The sequence below is a fragment of the Mycena indigotica genome (genome assembly GCF_014461135.1).
Source record: "Mycena indigotica strain 171206Taipei chromosome Unknown Mind.scaff0001, whole genome shotgun sequence".
NCBI lineage: Eukaryota > Fungi > Basidiomycota > Agaricomycetes > Agaricales > Mycenaceae > Mycena > Mycena indigotica.
The window spans coordinates 266,376-294,087 of record NW_023503000.1 but is presented as its reverse complement, the minus strand read 5'-3'; the positions used below and the strand labels follow the sequence as shown (position 1 = coordinate 294,087).

At 51.4% G+C, this 27,712-nt stretch overlaps 3 protein-coding genes across 3 annotated transcripts; 2 read left to right on the top strand and 1 right to left on the bottom strand.

Moving 5' to 3' along the window:
* Positions 1–1,216: 1,216 nt before the first annotated feature.
* Positions 1,217–1,922, bottom strand: MIND_00002700 (uncharacterized protein; the record flags this gene model as incomplete). The annotated part of the gene is made up of 6 exons (XM_037357002.1): positions 1,217–1,324; positions 1,372–1,386; positions 1,431–1,442; positions 1,497–1,650; positions 1,704–1,725; positions 1,784–1,922. 6 exons carry the CDS (start codon positions 1,920–1,922, stop codon positions 1,217–1,219), a joined length of 450 nt encoding a protein of 149 aa, XP_037224912.1.
* A 449-nt stretch (positions 1,923–2,371) lies between these two features.
* MIND_00002600 (uncharacterized protein) lies at positions 2,372–3,006 on the top strand (the record flags this gene model as incomplete). Its single annotated transcript, XM_037357001.1, has 3 exons — positions 2,372–2,432; positions 2,482–2,581; positions 2,631–3,006. 3 exons carry the CDS (start codon positions 2,372–2,374, stop codon positions 3,004–3,006), a joined length of 537 nt encoding a protein of 178 aa, XP_037224911.1.
* Positions 3,007–7,302: 4,296 nt separating this feature from the next.
* On the top strand, positions 7,303–8,209 carry MIND_00002400 (uncharacterized protein; the record flags this gene model as incomplete). Its single annotated transcript, XM_037357000.1, has 6 exons — positions 7,303–7,408; positions 7,456–7,468; positions 7,524–7,560; positions 7,614–7,718; positions 7,769–7,868; positions 7,914–8,209. 6 exons carry the CDS (start codon positions 7,303–7,305, stop codon positions 8,207–8,209), a joined length of 657 nt encoding a protein of 218 aa, XP_037224910.1.
* Positions 8,210–27,712: the final 19,503 nt, after the last annotated feature.

Sequence of the window (27,712 nt, the reverse complement as noted above, 5' to 3'; positions counted from 1 at the left end):
TAATTAGGATTTGATTAGTTGAGTTGAAGGTCCTGGTGATCTCCTTGATTGCTCATTTTCTACGTGTATTACTAGTCAAGGCGAGGCCAAGGCTGAGGGGGAGCAGGAGAGCTAGGAATCGACCACGAAGGCATATTTTTGCAGTACTAGTATACTTGCTTGGGTAGAAGCTTTAGTCGATGTTCCCAAGAGAGTCCACACTAAACGACGAACCGAGAATAACCAGACTGATGAATTCAAGACCCCGTCCGCCGGACGAGCATGTTATGCAGAAACGAAGAGGGCGCCGATTCAGACAGACTATGAAGTAGCCATCAGCTCTGGGTTGCGTCATAAAAAGACATTTACTTACCTACAAGTATGTAGGCTACAACCGTGTCGCGTCAATATGGTGGCCAAACTAGCAGCCGGCATTGTCCAGATGATCAGCCAGGTTTTTGGTACCGCTGGCCATTGTGCACCTCTCGGTGCGGTTGGACTGAGTCGTGTTCAGGTCGGGTGTATGGGTGAGCGAAGACGATCCGGTGACGCCACATGGCTTTCGAAGGGGGGTGGAAAGCCGTCGTAAGTAGAGGAAGCGAAAGTGGAAGCTGATGGCGATGGTTGACTGTAAACGATATCTTACTCCAGCCGTGACAACCAAGTAACAAGTTTTCAGCAGGAATTATCGGCGCTGCTGAGCTGAATAGAGGCATCAAGGAGAGCTCTCGTCTCGTCTGATACTCCCTCGTCCGTCAATGGGAACTTCTATCTGGCCGCGCAACGCCATATATTTTCGTTCTATGTGCCGAGGCCCGAAAGCGATCGTGAATAAATGACAAAGGCGAAAGAGGCGAAAGAGGCATGCAAGTCCACCTTGCTTCCCTTAGCCACCATGCTAACTAAGGCGGAACCCATCGCCGTTCCGCCCCAGGTATATGCGCAGGCACAACAAGACAGGTTATCGAGGCCGTGGCTTGATTGCAGCACAAGTGGCGACGTCGTCGAAAACGGTGTCGACGAAGGTCTTCCCATCGATGAAAGCGTCCTGAAAGAATTTATTGGAATGGGTGGCTTGTACTGCACCACGGGATACAGTTTATAGGGCGGTATGTGGTGCAGAAGCAGAGGTGAAACGTTTTTCTCCGATGTGCTGTCACGTGACCTTCGGGAATAATAGCAGGCGCAGTCTTGTCGAGTCGGAGGTGAAGCGGGGAAGGATGGTGAGGATTCCGGCTTAGCAGGGATGGATAACGAATGTGTTGACGACCATGACCTTCTTTTGGGTGTCTTTCTCGAATGGGGGGAGACGGATGAGGGAATAGTGAATGTTTCTTGTCGCTGGCTGGGATTGTATTCAGCTGTTGAAATGTCCTGTTTCTGGCGTCCTACGCCTCTGAAGAGATACTAGTATGAAGTAAGTACAGCATCAGCCATAGGACAACACACACCAGTACGAGTTGCTGCATTCTTTCAGTTCTTCATCGTTGGAGCCACGAAAGTAGGCCTCGTACTACCTGCTGCACAAATATTGGCGGAGGCGATATATATGGGTAAGGACACGCAGGAGGGGGCTCGTTTACGACGACGCTTGACTGTACTGTCTCTTTGGCCTCCTCTTTGACCGGGACAGTGTCCCGGGCGGTAGTCGTCCGATATAGCGCGCTTTTGCTCGTAGGGGGAATAAGCAGCGCAGTGTGTCGCTCAAAAAGATGCAGAGACACCCAGGAAAGGTTTCAGGAATATCTGCCACGAAAATGCGTCAGTCAAGCGGAGGAGGATGTACAGGTCGCGTTTGATATACCAGCCTGAGGAGGACCCTCGTCATCCCTACGAGTCACGGCGCACCCGTCTCTCTCCGAAGTCGCTGGTCGTCGGCTGTCTGGCGACGCGTAGCATGAGCCAGAAACGACCAGGGGCCTGGACCAGAGCCCGCAGAGCATCTATCGTGTGAGGCTGGCAATTTGCGAATCGTTGGTGGAGCTCGAAACTATGCAGTCGACTACATCTTCGCCAATTCGCTAGCACATTGGACGTTTAGTGTTGAAGTTCAGCCGCGTGTTGAGCAGCAAGGCATTATGGGAGGGTGGTGAAGGCTGAAGCGCTCATGAAAAGAAAGCGATACTTAGTCGCAAATGATCTCGTGACTTTGACATCTTCTTCCCGACATCGACAATTAACCTCGTTCTCCCCAGCCTCCTGACACAAACGCTACTGCGCAGGCGACAACGAGTGCACAACACAACGCTCCTGCGGCGAGAAACTGACTCGGTGAGCGACCGCGACCCTGCTGGTGCCCCATCGTCGATCGAGATGAGCTCCGTCCTTATCAAGTGGGTGTGGGCTTCGCGGACTTCGAAGCAGAGCTAAAGCGGTGTATCTAGCGTCAGGAATGGAGATGCCAAAGCTAGAGTTCGACAACAGCATTGTGCATATTACTCTGCAACAACGACGTGAGCACCGCCCTCCAATCTTCCCGCCCCGTCTAACCACCCACCACAGCATTGGATCGCGCGCTCTTGGATAAGGGTATGAAGGATATACTCGACATGTTCAACCGCTTTGTGCCCGTTGGGGACCCGCGCCGGCTCGAGGTGGAAAAGTGCGTGCCCAGATACTTAACACGCCGGATCGCTTCTAACATTGACCAGGCAAGGCCTCAAGGATCTCGACAAGGTCATCGAAATGGGCATCGCGTACTGCTACCACCATGGCGTGCTCGCCACCGTGGAAGGTGTCCTCGAAGATCTTGAGAACAAACTAGCAGACATCAAGACCCCTCCGCAGGGCCCGCAAGCATACACAATGTACGACTCCTCTGAAGATGAGAGCGAGCCTGAAGACGAGGCGAAGCACAAGCACGCACGCGGGCCTCTAAACACAAGCCAGCCCGACACGGAAGACAACTCCAAAAACCAGAACGCCGGTACTAGTACAGAAAGTAGCTGCGCGACGTTTGTACCACCAGTCTATATACCCTACACGAAGGTTTTTTTTTGTGGTCAAACAGAATCTAATCTTCAGTGAAATCATCGATTGAAACAAAGATCGTGGCAAAATACTGGACAGCGTATGTACACCATTGAAGGGGGGGTTCAGAAGCTAGTTATTAGCAAAGAAAGGACTCCAAGGGTATGTAGTTAGTATCACATCAACAACACCATACTACCGCCAATAATGGCCAGTCGGCTGTCAAGACTAGCGACAAGTGATGCAACGACCGCGAGGAAGGGGGGGAAAGCCCTTATTTCAGGCGGAACCAGTATACGATGGAGTAGACCCACCAGCCCGAGCTTGAGCCATTTTATTAGTTGTCTCGGAACAGACAGTCAAAACACGCACAATTGGTATACTAGTAGGACTGCACCAGGAAATGCAAAAAGCATGCACAATTGCTTAGGCTGGACTAGAGGATGCGAGAGACATTCGACGATAAAAGACACAAACGGAGGCCCGGGTCCAGAGCGTTGAAGTACTAGTAGTCCCGTAGTTGACGTTTAGTTGGTACTGCCTTCTCGCTGCCAAGTATGGTATCAGAGAATTCGACCAAAGATTGTGCAGTTATAAGGGGAAAGGCGGGGATGACGGCCAGGGAGGTCGTGCCCTGGATACAGACGCCAGCTTGAGTCTTTTCATTAGCGGTCACAGCGGGTAGCCACTGCTCTGCTCACCTCGGTTTCGAAAGGTGGTATTCCCGCGTTTTGTAAAGTGGTCGTGTAATAAGACGGAGATGGACAAGGAATTGGTGTTCACTCACGTATCCCAAGACCTCTACACTTTCCCTCGTTCGATGAGACCATCGGATAACTCCTCGAAACATGTCCCCAACATCGATGGCCTTGCGGAGCGACATGCGAGATTAGCTGTCCGTTCTTGTTGGGGGCAAGGGGAGGAGCACGATGCTACAGCTGTTCCGAGAAACATCGCCGAGGTTGCTGGGCACAAATGCACTAGACGCGCAGCGATGCTCTGGTGGTACTTCTATAGAGAGTAAGAGTTTAGTCAATGTCCACGGAGGCTGGTCAAGTTACGCACGAAGAAAGGCCATATCCATGTCCCCCCGTCGGAGACAGGTATGAGTTGGAAGCTACTGCCCACATGGAGAGCATAGTTTCACCAGCAAACGGGTTAACGGCTATTAGTCGCGTCTGTGCAAGCACAGGCAGCCAAATATTGTGCCCTGATGCCCTTGGCGTGTAACTTCGTCTGGTGAGCGAGTACGGTGCGACTGGGCCTGTCCGGGTCGGGTATGAAGGACGTAGAGAGCCATGGCAAGTGGAAAGAGCGAAAGTGGGAGATGATGATGGTGGTTTACTGCTTGCTCCAGACGCGGATGTCACGACGTTCCTGGTCGTCAATGTTTAGCCTTTCATTTTCGCCTCCATGCTCAAGCCACGTCAAAGTTTCTGAAAAGGGGGAAAAACACTCGTTTGCAAGTCATTCAGCGCGGCGTTGGAGGATGCGCTACCGAAATTCAGACTCTAGTTTAAATTCTGAGCTTACGCCGCCGAGTTTTGACAAACCAAATCGACTATTAACGTTCCAAAATGTCGCCACTAGTACTCAACTCAGTACTTGATACTAGTATGCCCAAACACCCATCTCGTCTACGACTTTTCTGACCTCGGCAGTAATGTCCATCTGGTCCAAAGTTCCTTTGAGGCTGGCCAGCTCCGTTAATTTCGAAGCGTACTGGTTGTTCGTCAACCTCAGCGGCATGGGAATCCACCTTGTTGTGTTCTCTTCCTCTCGAGGGTCTTGTCGCCCGAGTGCAACCTCGACAAGATGCATTTGCATCATTCCCCTGCTCTCCCGCACCCGTTGGAAGTCATGGGGGTACATAGCAACGACACGCGCCACTTCTGGATCAGTAATATCCAAGATCTCCGGTGCCAATGGGCCCACAACCAGTGGCTCGTCTGGTACGTCCATTTGCAACTTGTAGATGTCCAGCAATTTGAATTTGACGCAGAGTTGGTCGAACGGGACATCACGGCTTGCAAGAACGTCCACAAGCTCGACAGATATGGCGTGTTTATGGGTTTGGAACATCCAACCGGTAATTGTGCGGAAGAATGAGCGATCTTGGCGGCAGATGAGAGTCCGATACGCTAAGTACTCGGATGTAAGTGTCCGCGCATACGAATTGACGCCCAGGCAAGCGCTTACCCATGGTATCGGACCTCAGAGTAGCGCATTGTTCGCGGTGGCATTTTCTCCAATCTAAACGTTGACAACTTGTGTTGCAGTATTGCCGACTGAGACAATGTGGGCATTGCTTTAGTACTCCTTTGCGTACGATCCGGCCGCACTGTAAAGGAATCAGTTGCGCGTAAAAGCAAACAAGGCCACAAGACGATGACCTGAATGGCATCACAAGCTCGAAGGTTGGTGGGCGATGTTGATTGTTGTTTGTATCCCACCACGTCTTTAAGCAGTTGCTCAACATGGTATCGGAGGACACGCCACAGTATCGAAGTTTCTGGGTGAACAAACTCATTGTCCAGTGGGTCGAGGCCTGAATTGTCCACGTCCTGGAACGCCGCGCTCAGTGCGACAAGAACTGAATAATAGAAGCTATAAGCTGAGAGCGTGCATCCGAGAAGTCGGTGTGCAAGGCGTAACATATGATCATCATGCTGATGTCCTATCCTGGCGTTAGCTTTGGCGCAGAGAAGGAGGGCGCGCAACAGTCCCGCGTCAAGAGCCTCGACTAACCATTCTTGCAGACGGCGGTTCCGAGTCGCGCTACTAGTATTCAGGTTGAAGGCAAGGAATATGTCGTAAAACATGAGCGTTTGCGGTGACTCGATTGGTAATTCAGAGGAACCTCCTCGATGTTCAAGATAGGCATCAGCAGTCATCGTCGCCCGTGAGCACACTCCTTTGATTAATGGGGAAATAACCCCAGCGTCGAGAAGGTATCGAGCAAAATCCGAACAGCCTTTTCGCCCAATGTCCATCAGCCTGGCAAGAACGCTGAATTCCATAACAAATATTGAGGCAGGGTCAGGCGAAATGGGATGAGGACGCTCTTGTTCGATTTGTTGTAGGGTTGCGACAATGACTCGAGCTAACGATTTCCATGATCCCCCTGTTCCAGCAATAAGATATTGAAGGGCATCAGGATCGTCAGCGACCCAAAGGTGACCGTTGGGCTTCAATAGTGCGCGTACCAGGTCTGTCATGCAGAGGGAATTGTCGCGAAATTTTGATTCGGAAACCAATCGACGCCAGAGGCTCCCAACAATCGGGAGGGATACACGAGGGTCATTCACTGCGACAACCGCAGCACTGGGCACGAAGAACATGTCTCGGAGAATCCATATAATGTTGAAGGCTCCAAGAAGGATTTGATTCTGATTTGTTTCGACGACGAGCGCAGGAAGTTGCTCGAAAAGAGCGTCGATGAACTGCATCCAACCGAGAATTCGTGGCCAAATCTCGGTGATGGTCTCGGCTGGGAGAAGGGATCGTTTGAAAAGGGGGCCAAGGGCATTGATTGACCATAAAGCACAATATATTCGCGACCAAAGATCCAATCTCCCCTCGACTTCAGGCCTTGAGTTGGGGAGCTCCTCCGAGTCGGTGGCCAACTCGAGCTCGATGAACTCAAGTTCAGGGATATATGATAAGTTGAGTTGAGAGTAAAAGACTGGTCCGAGAAGAGCCTTTTGAGGGTCGGTAAAAGCATCCCACCGACGCACGATTGCGCTTATTGCCTCCACGGAACCTGGGCCGCTCACAGCAGTTTTTGCGTGGTGCTATCTATAGAGTCAGTGAATCATTCTATCAGTGTATGTATATACTCGCTCGAATTCCTATAGGCAGACGGGAGAGGCTAGATAACTGGAGAGAGGGATGCATAACTGGTTGGAAGAAAAGAAGTCGCGACTCGTCACGGCTTAGTGCTGATGTGACGAAGCGCGGATCAAACACTTCTCCAAAAATAGTGACAGACGAGGCCGAGTCAATGCTTTAATGGGTGCGAACTAAAGGATTGATTAGAACCTACATGCATAGAATCCACTAACTTGAGACTCTTCGTCCTCTCAGTCGCGCGCTGGCTGCCAATATCTTCAGTTCTTTTGCTCAGGTGACCGTGACTCGGCGATCGGGCATGATGAAACGCCGCAACGCATTCGTAATGGTCACAACAGTCGTCACGCCTTCATGCAATTTCTCCCACCACCCTTCTCTTGTCCTCAATCGCCACCAGCACTGTAGACCCGGCTTGTTCCCTGTGTACCGGCCCTCCTACACCCGCCTCTTTCCCCTCGACACGCTCGCTCTACCACTTCACAACCGTGAATCACTGTCGTTATGTTTGCACTCACCTCTGTCGCTTTGCTCCTCCTTCCTTCCGTCTTGGCCACAAACCACACTTTGTCCCGTCGTTACAGCAATATTCGGATGACAAACTACTTCGGTGAGTGCCTTGTCACTGTTTCAGGCATCTGCTGAAGCGACCGACAGCTGGTGAAGACCAGTAAGTCTTTGCCGCTATGGCGCAAGGAAAAGAGAGGGCTGACAAAGTCTTCTAGAGGCGCGTGTGGTGCCTGGCATCAAGACAGCGAATTTGTTCGTCCGTTTCTAGTCGTGAAATATCTGTTTCATCGCTCACACTCTGACAGGTCGTTGCGCTCTCACACCAAAACTTCAATAACGGACAATACTGCAATAAGCAAGTTACCATCTCTTACAACGGCAAAACTGGCACCGGTATCATCGTCGATGAGGTGAGTTTCCTTCCCATGTCTCGTTCTTCCACCGTTAACTCCGACCACAGTGCATGGGTTGCCCAGACTGGGGCCTCGACTTGTCGCAGAGCTTCTTCGGTCATTTCGTTGGTGGCCAGCAAAACAACAACCTTGTCGGCGTTATTCAAGGTGCGCAATATATCCTCTTATGCACCCGCCTCTCATTCTTTCTAGCGGAATGGTCGTTCGGCGGATCTGCCGGTAACAACGGTGACAACGGCGACAACGGCGACAACGGCGGTAAAAAAGACCACAACGACGACCAAGCCCACGCCCAAGCCGACCACTACCTCGACAACACACACCCCGCCGACGACGACAAGCACGACTCCAAAGCCTTCGTCGTCTACCAGCCCAGCCCATTCCGAATCCCCTTCGAAGTCCGCAGCACATTCAGCCAGTCCGAGCGCAAACCCGTCTGCACCGGCGGGTCCACAGAACCTGGATGCTTTCACGGGGTCGTTGGTTAACCTGCTTGGGCTCGTCGTTCAGGCAGGCCATGCCGCTTAGGTTCTGTTGTCTTTTTTTTTCATACTTGGGGTAGAAAAGTCTTCCTTGAATCATAATTCCTGTTTTGGCGCTTGCTGGGATTCACCAAGGAAATGAGTTAGACAGATCGGATCAACTCCGCTCCTTTCAAAAGCATCCATATGCGGGATGGTCAGCCATGGCCGAATCTCCCCAATCCTTGCGCCAGCGCTTGTCCGTTCTCGACGACGACATCTCCCAGCTCCAGAGTAAACTCAAAAGTCTCACTACCGAACGCTCTCGTGTGGTCGGAGCGCTTTCCGCGTTGACCTACCCTGTCGACACCCTGCCCACCGAGATTGTGGGGCAGATAGTCGCAGCCTACATCGAAAACCCGGGGATTGGGGGTGGCGCTCCGCTGGGGAGTCCATCGAGAGGACCATTGCTGTTGGCCAGTGTGTGCAGGCGATGGCGGGACATCGTCTTCTCCCTGTCCGCTTTGTGGACAGAGCTGCATGTCTTCCCGCGCCGAAACTACCCGGATGTAGAGTCCTATGAGGGGCTGGTGACTCTTCTCGGTCTTTGGCTGTCCCGAGCAAGAGGTCGGGCGATATTCTTGCGGCTGCAACGCACCTTTCGGCAGGATCTTTTGGTCGAGCTGTACAACGTTATCGTCGAGTTTGCTCCGCAAATTCGATACCTTGAAGTCGCCCTCGACTACTTCACCCCCGTTTCCGAACGAAGAACTACTTGGCCGCCTTCCGATACTCGAAACACTGGTGGTGGATGTCGACGAGCTGAATAGAGATGGGAATAACCCTCTGCTCACATTGGACGCATTCAGCGCGGTACCGCAGCTCCGGGAGGTCATGGTCAACAGCGTCCGAGAACTGCGCCTCCCGCTTCCTTGGGCCCAAATTACGCACCTGACCTTCCGGCAAACACCGCTTTTTTGGGCGCTCGAAATATTGCGACTGACAACGCGGCTGGAATACCTCTCTGCATCGATGCTGCTGGAATACCCATTGCTGCCAGCCTCAGCATCGGAACCTATTCAACTGCAGTCGTTGCGCACCCTCGTTCTTCACGAGGATAACGATGACTTTCTTGTCATTCATCTAACCTGCCCCAATTTGTCCACCCTCTTCTTCAATGGAGTAACAGGCAAAGGCGGGTGGCGGTCCAGTCTTCTCAACACCGCGCGCCGCTCGCAATTTCCGCTTTCCTCGCTCCGCATTGTCGGCATGAGCTGCGAAAACATCATTGGTTGTCTCACGGGCCTGCAAGACCCAGAACAGAGCTCTTTGCGCTGCGACATCCAGTCTTTGGACGTGGAAATCATGTGGCGGGACGAGCATTTTGCCTCCTTCCTCCAGTTCCTTGTTGCCAATGCCCCACGCCTCCGGAGGCTTGGGCTGGACCACTGTCCGACGGACATTTCGCTTGAGCTGCTTGCGCAAGTGATAGCGGGCCGACTGGAAAAGTTACACGTTTCTTTTTCGACTAATGACATGCGCCTCGTTGACCTCGATAGGGTGTGGGAGGCGCTGGAGTCGTTTAAAGAGGTGGATATAAAACTAGAATAGCTGATACTGAGATTTGCGCTTGTGGATGAATATCAATCCGTCTTGACTTCAGACCATCACCACCCATCGACCCAACAGCCACCAGTAGCGCTTCAATCCACCATCCCCGAGTACCTTTCTCTCTGAACAGAGTCACAACTTCGCAATCGTTTTTTGAGCAATGTATTGCTATCGGGAGAGAAAGTTGTCGGAAGGAGAATGGAAAGAGCCAGGCGGGCAAGGTGTCTCGTATGAGGTTGCTCTGCAATGTCGTGAGTCTCCTTCATCCCGGTCGCTACCAAAGCCGAGCTCGTGTTGACGGCGCCAGACAGCGCCAGACCGACCCTTCCATCACTTCCTCTTGCCTGCACCAAACGTCCAACTCAGTCCCGCCCTCCAACCCGCTGCCAACATCGTTCCGGAATACGAAACTTCGCCCGGTTTGGAACAACAACAACATGGCCCCCATTAACTTCGGCATTCTACACCCTTTGCGATAAAACCCGCCTCCCCCACATTTCCTACCCCATACCTGCCACAATGCAAGTGTTATGTGCCCCGCGTCGAGCAAAGCCGCACTGGCTGGCCGAAATGGCTGCATAGCGGTCTCTGCATTGCCAAATCCTGTTTAAACACCGAAGACACCTACACCAGCGAGCGGCACATCGTTCTCTTCTACGAATGCGACTCAAATCGATGGGTGTTCTCACAACGCGGGAACTCTTTGCGACGAACGCTCTGTCTTTCACATCGACTACGATAGCCCACCGCCAAATATAAGTCGGAGCGCTGCAATACCGAAGTCGGGTCCGCCGAGCCAAAACCTTGACCCCAAGACTTCCTTTGGCACTCGAAAAGGCGAGTAGCACGCCATTGTCCGTGAATGTCTTTCGCTAAATACTAAAACATTGTCAGTTTCGAAAGATATGGACAACATTCCCAGTAAAGCCATACCGGCCTTGGGGTCTTTGGCAAATGACTGCATTTGCTCAGCGCAGCCAGCGTTGGCTACAGCGACCCGTTATTTCGCTAGATATGGCATCGGACTAGCAACGAAGGGCAATACAAGAAGGGACGACGACAACATGCGCTGGAATATATACTCCGTGAACGTGGATGAAGGTGCTTCAGGGTGAGCAAAATTGCCAGGAGAAACCACAAACTGACCGACAGTGAACAGTAAATTGAATAAGGGGCGGATGTGATGGCCTATTATAAGTAGTAAGCATGCCAAATGAGCAATGATTGCAATCGAACGAGACGCTGACCATAAACGAAGGTCGCATATGGTTATTTGTGAACAGTACCACGCATGTACCTACTGCAATAAAGAGGAGAGTTTCTTAACAGCTAAGTATGCGGTACAAAGGTGTCAGAGTGGGGGGCAAGAGCACATAACGACCAGCTTTGATATAAGCTATTCTGTTTGGTTGATAAGCTGATCCAGAAACTCTCCATAACCAACGACATGAAATTCTTTGACCTTGAGAGTAACTGTAGAATGGACTTCACTCGTTCGAACGGTACAACTAAAATAGCTAAAACAGAGCTTCCCCAGAGATCGGCGTTTCGGGTTGATATGAATCCAACTTGTCCTCAGACCATCACCACTACGCTATGGCATCGACCCAGCAGCTCCGGGCCCGTTTGGCAGAGCTTCAGACCACCATCCCCGCGTTGAAGGCCAATCTAGACACATTCATTGCCGAACAGAATGACATCGTTGCTGCTCTCAGCACCATCGTCTACCCGGTACATACTCTACCTGTGGACATTCTCGTGCTCGTCTTCGAGGAGTACATCGTGGCGCCCCACATCGGCAGCTCGCGATACTCTGAATCGCCCTCTCGCGGCCCGCTTTTGCTTGCCAGCGTCTGTAAACAGTGGCGGGCGCTGTGTCTTTCGCTGCCCAGTCTCTGGATGTCGCTGGATGTCTACCCACGCCGAAACTACCGCTCCAGAGACGAATACAGTGGTCTGCTGACCCTGCTCGAGGCGTGGCTTCGCCGCTCTGCCCCCTGCCCCATCGATCTTCGCATTGGCACCTGCTCGCGACAGGACCTGATGGACCAGATGTTTACGCTGCTCGCCGTCCATTCGACACGCATACGCACTCTGGAGCTGTCTCTCCAGCGCATATTCAAGTTCCCTGACGACCTCCTGTTCGACAAGCTGCCTGGTTTGAAGCGACTGCAGGTGTCGACGACCGTTTCTTCCTACGCGGAAACGACGCCGACCAAGCCAATTTGGTCTGGGTTTGGCATCGCGCCGTCGCTGCAGGATGTTGTCCTGGAGGGGGTGTTTTTGCAGCAGATTGCGCTTCCCTGGCCGCAACTTTCGCATCTGACTCTGTCGGGAATAACGCTTGTCGGGTGTCTCGAAATACTGGAGCTGACTCCCCAGCTTGAATCGCTTTCCGCTGATCTACGGACAAACAACTACCTATTTCACGGTCCCTTGCCTCCTTCGGCTGGTCTCCCGCTACTAGTGCTCACCCGTCTACACACACTGACGGTCGGATTTTCCGAGGAAGGCGGTCTACTCGAGCAGCTCATGCTCCCCGCTGTCACGACATTGAATATCAATGGGATGAACACGCTTGGCCCACCTTCTCCCGTCCTCTCCCGCCTCATGAACCTCGCCGAACGGTCGCAATGGCCGCTCACGGCTGTCGGGTTTGCGTTTACGTGGCCAGCGAATATCGCCGAGTGTCTCTCTGCCCTCCAGAATGGCATTCACAACTCGGTCAACTGCGACATCGAGTCGCTGCGTATCGAGCTGCGTCCGAACCACACGGGCACGCACCTCAATCCGCTCCTGCAGAGCCTCTCGTCCCGCGCGGGGAGCAACCTGCCCAGCGTGAAAGAGCTGGTGCTGGAGAATTGTCCGGCAGACATTGCCATTCCCTCTCTTGTGTCGATGGTCCAGTCTCGCCGGAGTACTGGTCAGCGTCAGGCTCTTCAGCGACTACGCTTGGTGTTTTCGAAGCCGGAGGCGAAGGCCAAATTGGACGCGGTTTTGTCTGAAGTAAGGAAGAGCTTGCGAGAGATTGAGGACGGTGGACTTCGTATTGCTGTGTCGGTTGTCGAATAATACGTCTTGCGTCTTTCTTTTACAGACCATTTCAGTGGTGGGGAATACGGTAAGCGAGACGGTTGAGGTTCGTTTCCGAATTGACAGATCGAATCTGTCAGGGCTTGGCAAGATAAGTCACATCAATTGCACTTGTTTCTTGACTCCGCCCTCCTCAGTGGTCCTCGCTGTCTATACTGGGGCTAAGGAAGGGCAACAGCGTAGTAGGAGGGCTTCTGTCAGCGCCATCATGTGGGGCAAGAGAGAGGTCAATTCGGAGGAGGCGCTGATGCGCTGATCCGCCCAGCCTTCAAGCAGTGCTATGACGTAGATGAAAGTCGAGCAAATTTTCTCCACCTTAGACTACGTCATCGGTTCCCATTCGAATCGGATATGATTCTAGCCTAATTCTGTACATGTACAGCTTGTACGGCCATAACTACAGCCATTGACACAAAAACATCCCATCCTTTGGCCATAGTGAGCATTGGTGCACCAATCTCCGAGTAAATTTCCTGCGCATAGGCATCAAACTCTTCGGTGAGGCCTGGCCAAGACTGAAACTGCGATTTTGGTCCTTCTTCGGCAGTGATCTGCTCGCGGAGCTCATCGATGGCGGCTTGTGGGATGTGAATCCGGCAGTCAAGTGCCCCAAATAGCTCTGGGTAGTTCATGGCGTGAGACGGGACGTGTCCAGATGGCATGATCTTCTCGTGCTGGTGACGAACACGGTGGTTATTCCACCAATCGGCAAACTCGTCGAGCTCCTTCTGGATTATTGGTGCAAAAATCCAGTAGAAGAGTGGCCTAAGTATAAGGTCAGTCAAGCAGGCCGAATGAGTTTGGAGTGTGGCGCACTCATGTAACGGGTCATGCACATTGAACAGATGTTCAGTCTTACCCCAAGCAAGAAGTCCTTCAGATTCAATCCCAATTTGTCCTTCAGATGCCGCCAAAATCCTTCGATGACCGTGTTGTGAGTACTCTTGATCATGACATGGCATGGATAGAGTGTTGGATCAATGTCAGGCGCATAGACATCTCTAGAAACGAGTAAAATACAGATATTCACATAAAATGAAGACATACCTCAATGCTGCCATGAATGCATGCGGCCACCCAACCTCGGAGCCTTTATCCGTTGTGAGCTGGATTGGAATAACTGGGAAGGTAATCAGACACTGGCAGAAAGCTGTGAAGAATGATAACCCACAACCAGTGGACTCCGCAAAGTCAAGAAATATGTGCCCGCCCGCCCCGGCAGTGCGAACGTCAGGCAGCACCCGGAGGTACTCCACCGAGTCGCCATATTTGTCCTTGTACCCGTAGATAGAGAATCCGACCCCGCCCATCCGGAGTGCGGCTGGGGCAAGCTTCTCGTGGCCGTCTCCGCTGATCTCGTAGTATGGACCGCTGGCGCGAAGCGGAATCCGAACAACTCGACGATTCTTCTTCCCAGGAAATCGCACGTCAAAGCCGCCAGGGTACTGTTCAATCATGATATTGCGGATGAGATCGCTGAGAAATTTCAACACAGACTACTTGATTGTCCAAGTCTCGACATACCGTGGCGCAAAAATCATCTTCAGTCGAAGCTTGTCCTTGATGAAAGCTGGGCCTCGCATTTGTGCAGGATCGACCTCGACCTCGTCGACTACGGCTTGACGGATTGCATCCATAGGCAATTTTTGTGTTCTTACGCTTGCCGTTATACCAAGTCGAATTTTGACATTTCGCAGAGTATTTAAACAGTCAAGGAGTAAGTAACAGTTGTATAAACAGAGAGCACTGGCAACTCACCGGATGTGGTAATTGAAGTCATTTGCGGCGCTGCGATTTGAAGCTCACGTGTCATACCCTGGCGCGCATATCGGCAATGCCTCCTTGAGTGTTTCATCATCGGGTGCTGTGCGGTGAGTATCTGAGTAAGTGTCTGCGACAGTCTGCCAGTGCCTGGCAATGAACTGAGTAAACTCACATGTCTGTTCCGGATAGCCATTCTTTCCTGTGTAATTCGGCATTGTACTGACTTGTTGGGACCCAAGAGCATGTCTGTTCTTAAGACAAAACAATCCATGAGCCCCATAAGTCGAAGAATGGAAAATATGGAGGGCCAAGGCTGACTGAGCAGAGTGGCCCACGCTTATTACTTTGTCTTTTTGTTGCCTCTTGCCCATGGATCCCCGACCTGTTCACGGACAATGCGCTTAGCGCACTGTCGATCCGGTTCAATCAACTGACAATACACTGGTGGACCGGAAGAGGTCAACTCGGATATCAGACTCTTAGCGAGGCAGCCACTTGCCTTTAAAAGCTCGTGTCGGGGAGCAAAGACCTTACCTCTCTTTTTCTTCTCAAGTTCACTACTCACCATGGCCGACTCGCAATTCCGTCCGTCCGAATGTGTCGATTGCGGAACAACTTTCCCTCTTCGCACCGATGACAGTATCTGTCAAAAGTGTGACAAACTCTCTCACCTCAAACGTGGAAGTGTCGATTACCAGAATCTCGAGTAAGTCTTCCCTCGTATCGTGTTTTGCTTCTTACGTTCGGAACAGGAGCAGCCGCAGTGCGCCTTCTGTGGGCTCACTCGCCCCAACAATATGCCACTGATTGGCTCGACGCGCACTTGTGGCGCTAGCCGCTGCCTTGCTGAGGCTCGAAAAACAGGCGTCGGCTCAGGTCAGATTCAAGGTGGCTCGAGTCAGGCGGGCTCTACCATCCCTGAGAGCTTCATCGAGGCGTGCTGCGGCCACACGACAGCGACTTCGGGCTGCTGTAGGGGGGACGGCGCGGCCAGGAACTGCGTTGCACACAGCAGCCTTGGTGTTTCACGAGAGCGGTGGAGCTGGGAATCAGTCGGAAGAGAAGATTCGTCTTGCTGTAACGGTACGTTTTGATGTCTCAAGACTCGAGAGCATGTGGAGTTGGTTCTAACTCACTGAGCAGACACGCTTGAGTAACTCGAAGACGCCAAACACCCAAATCGGTAACCTCATTAAGTTGTATCCAGCCTCGACGCAAATGCCAGGTATGTCACAGTGCATGCTAGTCGCATGGGCTGTTGGTCTGAAGCTAGCCCAGATTTGCTTCAAGAGATTATCGATGTGATCTCCCCACAGTTTCTCAAGTACCAGCTAGGAACTTTGCCGCTTGAGTTGTAAGACAGTTCTAATAGCATTTTATGCAAGCTGACACTTCTCAGTGGCGATGCCGATCTTCGCTGGTCTGGGAACCGTCTGCCTGAGCCTGACTCAACCACAGGAACTTTGGGAAGCTTTTTTACCATGCACTCGTCGTCATCGGAAAATGTCACGACATACATCAATAACATTCCTACCACTTTCAAGACCCTTGCGCGTGGTCACAACACGAAACTCCTCTGCCTTGAACTGGTTGTTAACATGGACTCGGTATAAACTTGCTGTTATCTCCACTTATATTCGCTGACATATGTTTGACAGTACGGAGATCGTGAAAAACTCACCGCTGGGGTGTATGACGCCGGCAACTCTGGCCGCAAAACGACTGGCTTCCACCACTGGAGCTATAGGCTTGAGTAAACGGCTTCGCACTATCAGCAGCAATAGTCCGTTACTTATTCTTCCATTTATTGGCGCTGACATTCAACAGATATCGGGTCCCTCCTTGGTTCCCGCTTTGGCCCTTCCGGAAGCCGCTCCGCTGTCCCACTCCAAGTCAAATCCCAGTCTAGGGTTACGCTCGAGCGTTTTGATGTCTCGGTTGACCCAAAGACATATGATCCCGAGGTCATCCGTCGCCCCGGAACAGTGGAGGCAGTGGTCGATGACGTCCATTTTGCCAAAGGCGAATCAAAACTTGCATTCAATGTATGTTTCCTGATTTCAGATTTGTCTTCGAAGTTAAAGGTTATTTCCTAGATGATCATGACGCAGGATGGTAAGGATGAGGCGACGCGTTGTTGCTAAGCGTGTGTATCGTGCCTCTGATAATGACGACACACATTCGACGTCCAACACATGCATCAGCACTATTGAAAACCGGGCCTTTCTCGAAGCGGACTTGGTCCGTATTGCCCTTGGACGCAAACTGTTGGCAGATTTCATCTCGTATGCTAAAGAAATGGATGTCACAATCTTCACTGGTGTGTTCTATTGGCGCTTCTTGACTCACATACTCACACCCTGCAGCAATCGACTTTACCGACGCTTATCTGGCATCCGAGAAACCTATTCAAATCACGCGCACACCAAGTGTTGCATCGGGACTTGACAGTTTCGAGGGGTTGGACGACGGTATAACCTGGCTTATTGAAGACAAACGCGCCGCTACTGTCATCAAGTTCACTTCGACTCTCAACCATGCGACACGCGGTTCTGATCTCCAAACACTCACGATTCACGGCTTTGCACATTATGTCTTTGGTGCCACGAATGGGACACTTGTTATGGCTGATATTCAGGGAACCCCAGCCACTGTCCGTGGCAAAGACGGACTGGTTCTTTTTGACGTGATGACGCACACGGCCGATGGGTTTGGATTCCCCAATTTCCTACTTAACGGTGCTAACTCTGTCTCAGTGGCTCCGGACTTGGTGATTTTGGCATGGAAGGCATTGAATCATTCATCAACAGCCACCAATGCAACCAGGTCTGCAAGCGTCTTGAATTCGACGAGGTCTTCCCACTTGAGCTGTCGACGGAAGCTCTCGGACCGGATACCACCGACGAATCAGAAGGGTGTATCACCGGAGAGGACACGTCGGCCTTTTCGGGCGACGATTAAGCGTAGAGAATCCTTCAATTACTGCCTGTAGAGCTACGACAATAACTGTGCTATCATGCTGCTTGCTTGCAGCCATTCTCCGCCCAAATGATCAGTAGTCCGACGTGTCGGGTCAATATCCGATCTTGACAGATTCGATGTGTCAATTCGGAAACGAACCTCAACCGTCTCGCTTACCGTAGGGGGAAGGCCAGCTTGAAAGAGATTCTAGCGAGAGAAAGCCGGGGCGATTTTATGTCTCTTTTACAATTAGACTCAACAGGTTGGTTAAACCTGTTAATTTCGACGTTGAACAATGTACACTGGGTACCTTGGGTATTTGTGGTAAATGTTTCGCGGGCTCCGTGGTTTTGGAGGGAAGATATGGCTTGGAGTCAACCATCATCACCATCTCCCGCTTCCGTCTTCCCCCACTTGCCATGGCGCTCTACATCCTTCGAAAGCTCTGCAGAGTCACCCGCCCATCTGTCCTTGTCCGTTTAACGGCCTGGCCGAACCACACAGTCCACACTCGTTCACACTTCCGAGCTGCACGATGGAGAGGAGCATAACGGCCAGCGCCAGCGTTATAAAGTCTGAATGCCTACATGGGAACTGGCCGCCTAGGCACAAGTCCCAATAGTTTGGTTAGGCGACAACAGCGATACGGGTCTGTAGGTGAGTCAAAGTGTTTTCTGTCGCAACGCGGGCTCCGGGGCTGATAGGGCTACTCTCTAGTCTGGCGTCGCTCTCTCCCTTTCTACGCGCTCGGCCAGCGGACGGGACCCTCTAACTTACTGGCAAACAAGTTTTCGTTGGAGAAAAGTGGATGTCGTCTCAATGGGTATGTCATTCGACCAGCCTCTCTCAACGGGACTAGAACTTCTACAGGACTTTAACAGGACTAGCGTGAATAGCGAATACGGTACCACCGTCGTGAAGCGTAGCATGCACTATACTTCAGCCAACAAGAACAAGAGAAGAATCTCGCAAGGGCATTGGTGGTGGTGTTTCAAGGAGTTCCCGATCCATTGAATCAGGGAGAGCTCAATACCAGTCATATTGATACCCTTCCTCATGGCGATAAATTCCTCAAACGCTCTGGAATTCATGCTCTCGTCGAACGAATTGGCAACAAGATGCGCTTACCAACAAGTGTTCTTAACCCGCTTTGAGGATCTGCTTTTGCTTCCCATCGTTCAGCCTGAGCAATTGTGGGTGTTTTGACTTGTCGGTTCTGAGTACAACTGATAAATTTAGGCTTGTTCCGTCGTAGACTGGTTTCGATTGGGATAAGAGTTTTTCTTCCGAATCGCTTGAGCTCGGAGGCGAGTACTAGTGCAAGAGTATGTCTTCGCGTTCTTTTGCTTCCCTTTGCGAGTCGGAAATAACCTGCTTCCCAGGATAAAATTCCCTCATTATCAACGTCTACCCACCCTAAAACGGGAGCTTTAGCAAGACTACGACTTCAACGCAACTGGGTGTTCGCAAGTCATACAACATCTGTTGACTGTTTACCGTGGCTGTTACTAGGAGTACTGGACGCTTGGAGGACGAGACGTGTGCATTTCTTGTAGCTTTCGTTGCCATTTTGTCAGGCAGGACTTAGGAGCGCAACAATACTATCGGCGGTATTCTCGACCTACGTGGTCAACGCTCATACTAGAGCTGGTCCTGAGAGCGGACGGCGCTGATGATACACGATATGTTTCTGTTGGGCCGTGACAGCCTGCGCGTGTGCATGAGAAGACACGATCGACCACGTTTTCTGCCAACGAGGTCACTGTACAGTGGCCGCAACTTGTAGTGCCTCAAAGAGCTCTTCAGTATCTGCCCGTGGCCTCATCGAATAACTCACAAAAAGGGATTTTAACTCGCTGGTGTTCCACTCCTCTAATCAACTTGAAGCTACCTGCAGATGACCCTGAATATATCTTTAGACAGTTGGAGGCTTGCCTTCGCTCGCGGTGGAACGCCGCGAATTACACGTGAACACACTCTCAAGCCATCGCAGTCGCGATGTCTGACCACCGCACCATCGTAGCCCTGGATCGCACATTGATCAGAGAAATGATGGAGTTGGTGGGGAATCGCGACTCGACGCGTCTCTCAAAGACAGACTCTGAATGGTCTCGTGACTTTTGACATCTTTCTCCCGACCCAACACTCAGAACACTCACTTGCCTTTCTTGTCTTTCCCAGCCTTTGAGACAGAAACGGCCATGGAGGCGACGACGACGGACCTACGCAACAACACTCAGTCTTTCCTTCCCGCCATGGTCTCTCTTCAACGAGTCTCACATTTTCGTCGATGACAATTCCGTCCGAGAACGTGTGCGTGTCCGCTCTTGTCCCTATCGAGCACCACTAATGAAATGATTCAAGATAGCGACTTTCCATCTCGGTGCCTCCCGCCACAGACCTTTCTTGTCATTGTGGGCCACGAATGACCAGGGTGGCGGAACCTGTATCGACTCTTCATTGTTCCCACCCCCGGCATTGCAGTCCTCGTTGGCTTGAAGCAGGATGTAGGGGAAGAGCATGCCTTTTTGGTGTTGGTGAGTGTGTCTTGTTGTTCCCGACAATAACTTAGTCGTGTGTTTTTTCAGTGGCGAGAACCATTCATATCGGCGTTGACCGACCTCGAACCCGTCCGTGTTAATGCGCTTGTGCTAGAAAACTACGGCCCCTCTACCGACAGCGAGGACAGGTTGTGGTAAGATGTAGGTTTGGATGTGGGCGGCTTGAGTACAGGTGATTGTTCCACAGTTTACTGTGTCTGTTACTAATGAAGCAGTCCAGCCTACCGTGATACTCGCTTCTCAACCGCGAGGGCCATACCGCAATCCTTGTGGCTCACGAAAGAGTGAGTTTAGTGCCTCGTCCTATCATTCCATTGACTTTCATCCTGTAGAACTAGACGCCGCAACGCCACCTGCACATCTTGCAAATTCCGCGAGAGGGTGCATAGACGGGGCTGGTTTGTTGGGCTCTATTCCGTGTCATAGAGCTGTTGGGATGGAACACGAGCAACTCAGTCGGAAGAAGGTCGATGCATGCATTTCGTATGTCTTTGAGCTTGTATGAATCATGCTCTAAGATGTCTAATGCAATTCCTCTCGCCATTGCTATTGCTTTCACCGGTGTCATTGCCCCCCTTCTACATGTATCCTCGCCCATTCACGGCTCCGTCCCTCCCATGGCTCTTCCCTGTTCTGAGTCTTTTCTATGGCTGTGCCTTTCGCATCTTTCGTGTTCGCAATCGACTCATCAGGTTTCGGTGCAAATGGGGAGCGAGTTTGAACGGTTACCCAGACAAGTCTGGTTAGTGTAGCCGCAAGATGGCCTCCGCCCTCTTCCGTTTCTCATTCACTTTTCATTTAGCAAAAACGCCTTGTATAGCTAAGGAGCGTATCTAAGCGACATATGTTACAGGGTTAGTTCTGTGATACTCCCCCGAGCCCAGATAAAAGTGTAGCACTGTAGGACCACCCCCAGTTCCTCCACGTGCTCCCCGAAAGGGTCCTCTTCCTCCAGGCCCCCCAGCTCCTCCCATGATGATGGAATTCTGGATAACAAGCTGGCTTGCTGTGTATGGTGTTAAGCGCCTGGGAGTAGGTTCAAGTAGCTGTCCGTCCAACTTATGCCTGATCGTTGAGGCTGGCAATTGAAAACCAGGGCCATTTCGGGCAAGAAGAGCAGCCAGATATTTTTCTGGAGATTCTGGGTTTGGTAGGTATTCAGAGTCTAGGATAGCTTTAATAGAAGGCCGCTGCTCATGCCTGACCAATAGTGTCAATTATCAGATCAAAATCTGAGAGTAAGTGAATTTTACGCAATAACCAAGCATTGGGCTTCCAATTCATTGATCCACGAGTGTTCCGATTTCTGTTTGGGTAGACATAGCCGGAAGTTGTGAATCTGCCAGGAATAGTTTAGTAGGTGTAAGTTGATAATACTGTGTATGTGTGACTCACAACAGCTTCCCAAGTATCAATTCCAGCAGGCTTCAATTCACCACCATTGTCCCGGAAATAAAGCAGTATGAGTATTATCGCCCAAATATCACGTGACTTGTGTCTAATGCCCCGAAAAGATTCCGGAGACAAGAATGTTGGTGTCCCCTTCAATTGGTCTTCAGTTGCTGATTTTTCACCTTCAACAAAGGCGCAAGCGAGCCCCCCTAGCTTAAGGCGGCCATCGTGGCATACAAGAATGTTGGTTGGCGTGATATCCTAGTATTGAGACTGAGTCCAACAATGAAATTTTCATTAAACTTATTGTTTTACCCCATGGATAATATCACAATCATGAAGGAACTTGACTCCTTTCGCTACTTGCCTAATAATCCCACTGAGAAGGATTGGGTCTTGAAGTTCTGCATCAGTTGCCTTCCCACTCTGGCGGAGGTTTGAAACAGAAGCTTCTAGTGATCCATGATCACACCATTCAAAAAAGCTACAAGTTGCAATTGAGTACCAATGCCAGTAAAGTAAAGAATTTGACCAAACTCACATCATGACGTCGTCGTTGAAGGGGGAGTTTGCAGAGCCGAAGCATTGGACAATCCGATCAGAATCTTCGTGATTTGAATGATCCCGGAGGCGCGAAAAAAATAGCAATCTCAGATGGTAACTTCTTCCAAGTCTTGCCATCACTGGCATGGTCTGAGTCTCGATCTATTCTTTTTACGGCTATTTTTTGCAACTGTTGACCACAGGTATATTGCCCCCGACTTATCCATGAATTGGCACCACGAGTCCACGACTGTGTCTTTTGTCATATGGGTAGGCCACTGCCTCTTCGACTAGTGCCTCTATGCAAGTATTAGCCATCTGGATCCCGTAATAAATTATGATAAAAAACAGACGTTGTGGGGCACCCTCTTCCAACGTGTACTGCCATTTAATAGGTTCACGCGGATTGTCACGGTGTTTTTCATCTGATGTCTTGGATTGTACCGGTCTCTCGTGACTGCCAGGCTGAGCAGGAGTCACTTGGGTAGCTCGGTCCGCTCGGGTGTTTGCTACTAATAGTGGAATGTGTCAAGAACGCTCAAGTTTATCGAAACATTCAAGACTCACAATCGCCTTGAACACCAGGTCTGTTGAGAGCCTCAGAATCGGCAACCCGTATTAGTCGGAAACAGGGTTCAGTAATCTTCTCGAGCTTGTGTTGAGCATCCACAATGAAACTGGTGAGTGTGTCATGGTTCTCCTGCGCCATTACTATAGCAGTGAGCTTGTTGTGATGAAAGGACTTGCAATTGAAGGTGCCAGTATCGAACAGTGCGTACTTATATATAGTATTGTCCGCCATCACGTGCCCTTGGCACGCGACTGTTTTTTTGTGGAGCGTTTAGAGTCATCTCATGTGCGACTCACAAGTCGGACCGTGCCGTGTAGACTTGAGTCCAATCCAATCTAATCCGAGTGCCCGATATGACAACTTGAATGATGACTCGGAGTAGCGATGGCCAGGTCCGGTTCGGGATTTCGGTTCGAACCCGAACCGGACCGGACTGAACGCGCGTTCGGGCGTTCAGGTTCGGCGAAGGCCGTTTCTGAACCGAACCTGGCCCTCGGTTCGGCCAGGTTCGGCCATTTTGGGCCAAAAAAGGCCGGTTCGAACCGCCGTTCGGCGTTCACATTCGGCCAAATCCGCTTTTGAACCGAACCGGCGGTCCGGCGTTCGGCCAAAAATGGCCAAGAACCGGACCGAACCGGACTTGGCCATCACTAACTCGGAGTCGTGTTGACAGAGTTTGCACTGCCGGTGCCAGTGGGCCGTGGCAGCACATCGTGATTTGTGCCGATGAATCTGTGCACTGCCGCCCGGCCCGGGGGGGATTAAGTCGCACAGGCTGCACAGCTCCTTTATTCGATATGCTACCCACGTGGCACGTGTATGCTAGCGACGCGGCTGTCAATTGCAACATGAACACTGGCACTGCCCGGTGATTCTATGTATGCCAGCGTTGGCACATAGGCACTCAGCTCGTACTCGTATCATGAGCGAGTTCTTCCGGCGGCGGCGGGCCGGATGCGGAGCTCCAGCTTCAAGTTCGATTCCAGTTCACTGGCAACTTCAAGTTGAAGTTTCGACATCATGAGGCACAGCATTCGATTGAAGCCTCGGAGTTAACCTCTTGGTTAACCTCAGGTTGAACAACTCGAAGTTCGACATGAGTTGGATCAACTGAGATTTGGAGATCTAGAGATCCACTGGCACTGGCAGATCCGAGTCCAAGCCGAGTTCGACTCGGCAGAGGACTGCAGAGGATGGTTCCGACTTCCGAGTACTGGCGTTTAAGTTCGAGCTCGGAGTCACTCCGTGGTGCTAGTCGAATTATTTGCGATTGATTTGCGATCGTCTGAACGTGCGATATACTAGTAGATCTCAGATCGACGATTACTTACTCGTAAATTCGTATTCATTTCAAATTAACTTTCTTCCCACTGGCAACTTGAAGCGTGAGTCGTGACCGTGACTCCGAGTGATCATGAGATGACTCACCTCAGCCTGCTTCGCACCCACACACACCGTGTCCACAAGGTATTTAACTCGGCCGTTCGCATTCGACTCGTCTCATTAAGCTCCCGCACCAACACACACCGTGTCCACAGCAAAGGTATTTAACTTGGCCGTCAGCATTCGACTCGGCTCATTAAGCTCCCCGCAGATGGCCCTGAATATATCTCTAAGTGAATATGCCCGCCGTCAGATTGCACGGCTGCGAGACAAACGTACCAAACCCTCTCCATCTGTTATTTGCGATCTCACCACTTTGACCACCCTAGCCCTGGATCGCGAAATAATGCAACGGAAGATAGATTACATACTGCTCTTTCTCGAAGAGTGTGTTCCTGACAGGCGGGACCCACGCTGGGCAGAGGTAGAAAGGTCTGTGTCCACATCTTCGTAACCCGAGCGGCGGATCATAATGTCCATTGGCACTAGGCGAAATCTCAGAAACGTCGAAACCGTTATCCGACTGGGGGTAGACGAGTGCAATGCGAGGGGTTACCTTGCCAGCGAAGCTGGCATTGCACAGCTGTTTGAGGAGCACCTGATGAAGAACGTCGGGTTCGGCGTGGTCAAGAATAGCAGTGACAAGCACCAGGAGGACAAGGGCAAGCCTACTAAAGAAGAGGACATCGACGGAAGTGCCGGTGAAAGCACTGACAGTGGACAAGGCATTGAAGACAAGGACAGTGCACAGGATGCCTCAGGCTCACTGACCACCGACTGAGACTCGGGCATTGTTCTTTCCGCTTGTTGTACACAATTATAGATGTATTTTCGTATACTGAAATACACCAGGGTGACGATAAACGATCTCGAGTACTGCGCTACCATCCACTGATTCTCGTGCGCCTTCGTTTCGCTAGTACTACTTATTTAGCAGTCCCAGCTCTCTAAAGAACCGCTGAAGGTCCAACTGACGGATGACCGAATGACGTTTGCATAACACACATAAACTTGATGAAATAGATTACGAGCTGGCCGTAGTCAGCCTGAGCCAGTAGTCGCCCGGGCCTGGCTTCGGGGACTGTATTTCCGGTCTTCTCCCATACTTGAAGCCTCGCTGGTGAGAGTAGCAACGTTTCCAGAGTTGGGACTCCTACGGTGTATCTAAGGCGCTGTCATCGCCAGGCAGAAGGTGATAATACGTTCAGTTGCTGAACGAGTCGGCCGGGAACAGTAATAGTATCATACGGTGTGACCTTCTTACTCTCAACTATTACCCACACAGGCGACCACAGAACAAGGACCACGGCTAGGAGTGCGACGCAGTGACGGATGAGATGTTTCTAACATGGATATGTGGCGTGGCTATTATGGTGCGTGCCCAACATCATTGGAGAGTGTTTCTCAAATTAACGATCCTCAAGTGCTAGTTTCGCTCTCTGAGGCTATCTTCCTTTCCATTCCAGTCTGTCAATATCCGCGAAATGTTCGGAGGAGCAGCTGGGTCGGCATTTCTGCAAGCTTGCGTCGGGCCCTCGGAGCCTGAGAGGGCCTCGCAATGGAGGCCGGCGCTGGTGCTCCTCGCTGTCGCTCAGCCAAACGAAAGCGAGACAGGACCTGTTCATGGCCTCTCCACTGGCACTGAACCAGCACAAGGCGAATCCCACCACTCATTTGGCAGGCGCCGATCGGTTCCTTGAGTTCTGCTGTCCAGCCACCTCTTCATACGGTCGCACTACACTCTGGTCATGAATTCTCCTTGTTCTGCCAAAGCCTTCAAGAGACGCTTAACTCATGCACCTGGGCCTTCCAAACTACGCCATCCACCCACGGTATCGACCTCTTCCTCACCACACATTTCAAATACCTTATCACGACTACTTTTTCACCTTGCTTTCCTCACCATATAACTCTCGCCACCCACCATTTGAGGTCTAATCGACCATATAGGACATGTAACGCTCCCAAACAAATATTTCGGTCCGCCACGTCGCTCCGGAAAGTCTTTGTTGGACGCCATCTCGCAGACGGTCCTTTCATCAACATACGCGATTGTTTCATTGCAGTGGCGGCATCTCGTGCAAAAACAATAACATAATCGTTTCAAACGAGGGGGGAAGGGGGTTTAATGGGCGGAGAATCATGGGCAGATGCTATCCGGGTCGTATTCTATCTCGCTTGTCGGCCTTTGTCGGTGGCCAGATGGTACTTGGAGAAAGACAAGCCCAATTGATGTGTTTGACCCTTACTTGCGCAAGGTATGCCATGTTCTTCTTACACTGAGCTGGGCTGACACACTTTGTGCTAGAGATAGGACTTATAGCATAATTTTTGCGCTACATTCGCGTCAATACTGATAAGTAATCTGAGAATTGACCATTGAGACGGTTCCTGCACTCCTACACATTGTCACCAACGCCCTTTCAGGTTGTACACCACGCTAAACTTGAAGTTCATGGATCTTTCTCCACGCTGGCCGAGCGAAGGAAGGGAAGCCTCTGATTGCAGGGTCGGCCTGCGGCGGGTGAAAACTGGGAAAGAAATTCGGGGACACAGGATATCTGACCGTTGTGATGACTTGAGCTAGACAGCATTTCCACAATCATCCAATCACAAGCCATGCCCAAGAAGCCTCGTTTCCGAAGCAGCCGCAGCCTGTGTGGGTACAGTGACTCGGAATCACAGAAAATTCGGAATATAGCGATTCATTTCGACCTTGCGCATGCGAATTCGCTTGGGAGTCAGAGGCTGCAATCGAGCGTTTTCGAGAGCTGGGAAGCTTCGAGAGACAACAAGACACGCCCGCCATTCTTCGCCGAAATCTGCCAGTCATGTCCACAAAGGCTGTGAGTGGGTTTGGCATCGGCTGGCTTGCGTAATTTGGGCCTTCTTGTTTCGTTAGGGCACCTGTGAGTGTTGACAGACGCCGCGCGACCTTATGCCTCAGAAGGGCCAATTTAAATCGGAATTTATGGATCTTATCTTGATTCTTGATGTCAGATCTGGCAATGCCTTCAACAACAACACCAACTGCCCGCAAAGGGAAACAACTGACAACGAATCGATACGCGACGCGTCGCCCAACAAACCACACTAGCGGGTCTGCGATCTCTGGATCTCCTCGGCGTTTCTACACAGTTGTTAGCACGGTAGACAACAAACAATCCAAGCTCTGACCCAGAGCTTGTCCGGACCAGTGGCTCCCAATCTCGACGTGCTCGATCTGGGTTTTGGGACCGCGTCGAGTTATTAATGGGCGGAAACTCAACGGTCGTGCGGTCGCCACCGGCGGCCTCCAGCTGTCTAGGTCGCGAGAAAATGGAGAGGGCGGAGGCCGTGTGGCGGCTCCACCCGCCAGAGTCCGGACTCGTCCGTTTTGGCGTTGGCAGGTAGCTGGTCAGACCCAGTGAGAACACGCTCCCCCGTTGAACCGGAACTGGAAGAGTCGAAAGCGAGGACGATAATAGTGGCATTAGATATGGTGGAGCATGGCAAAAACATACGAATTCATGTAAGTATCGACTTTCTTCCCCCATATTTACCCCCCGTTCCATCCTCACAGCTCAGAGGGAGGACTGACGCGAATAACTTGAAGTGAGGAGCTCATTGACGAGCTCCGAACCGTAGTCATTCACATGCGCTCTAGATTTG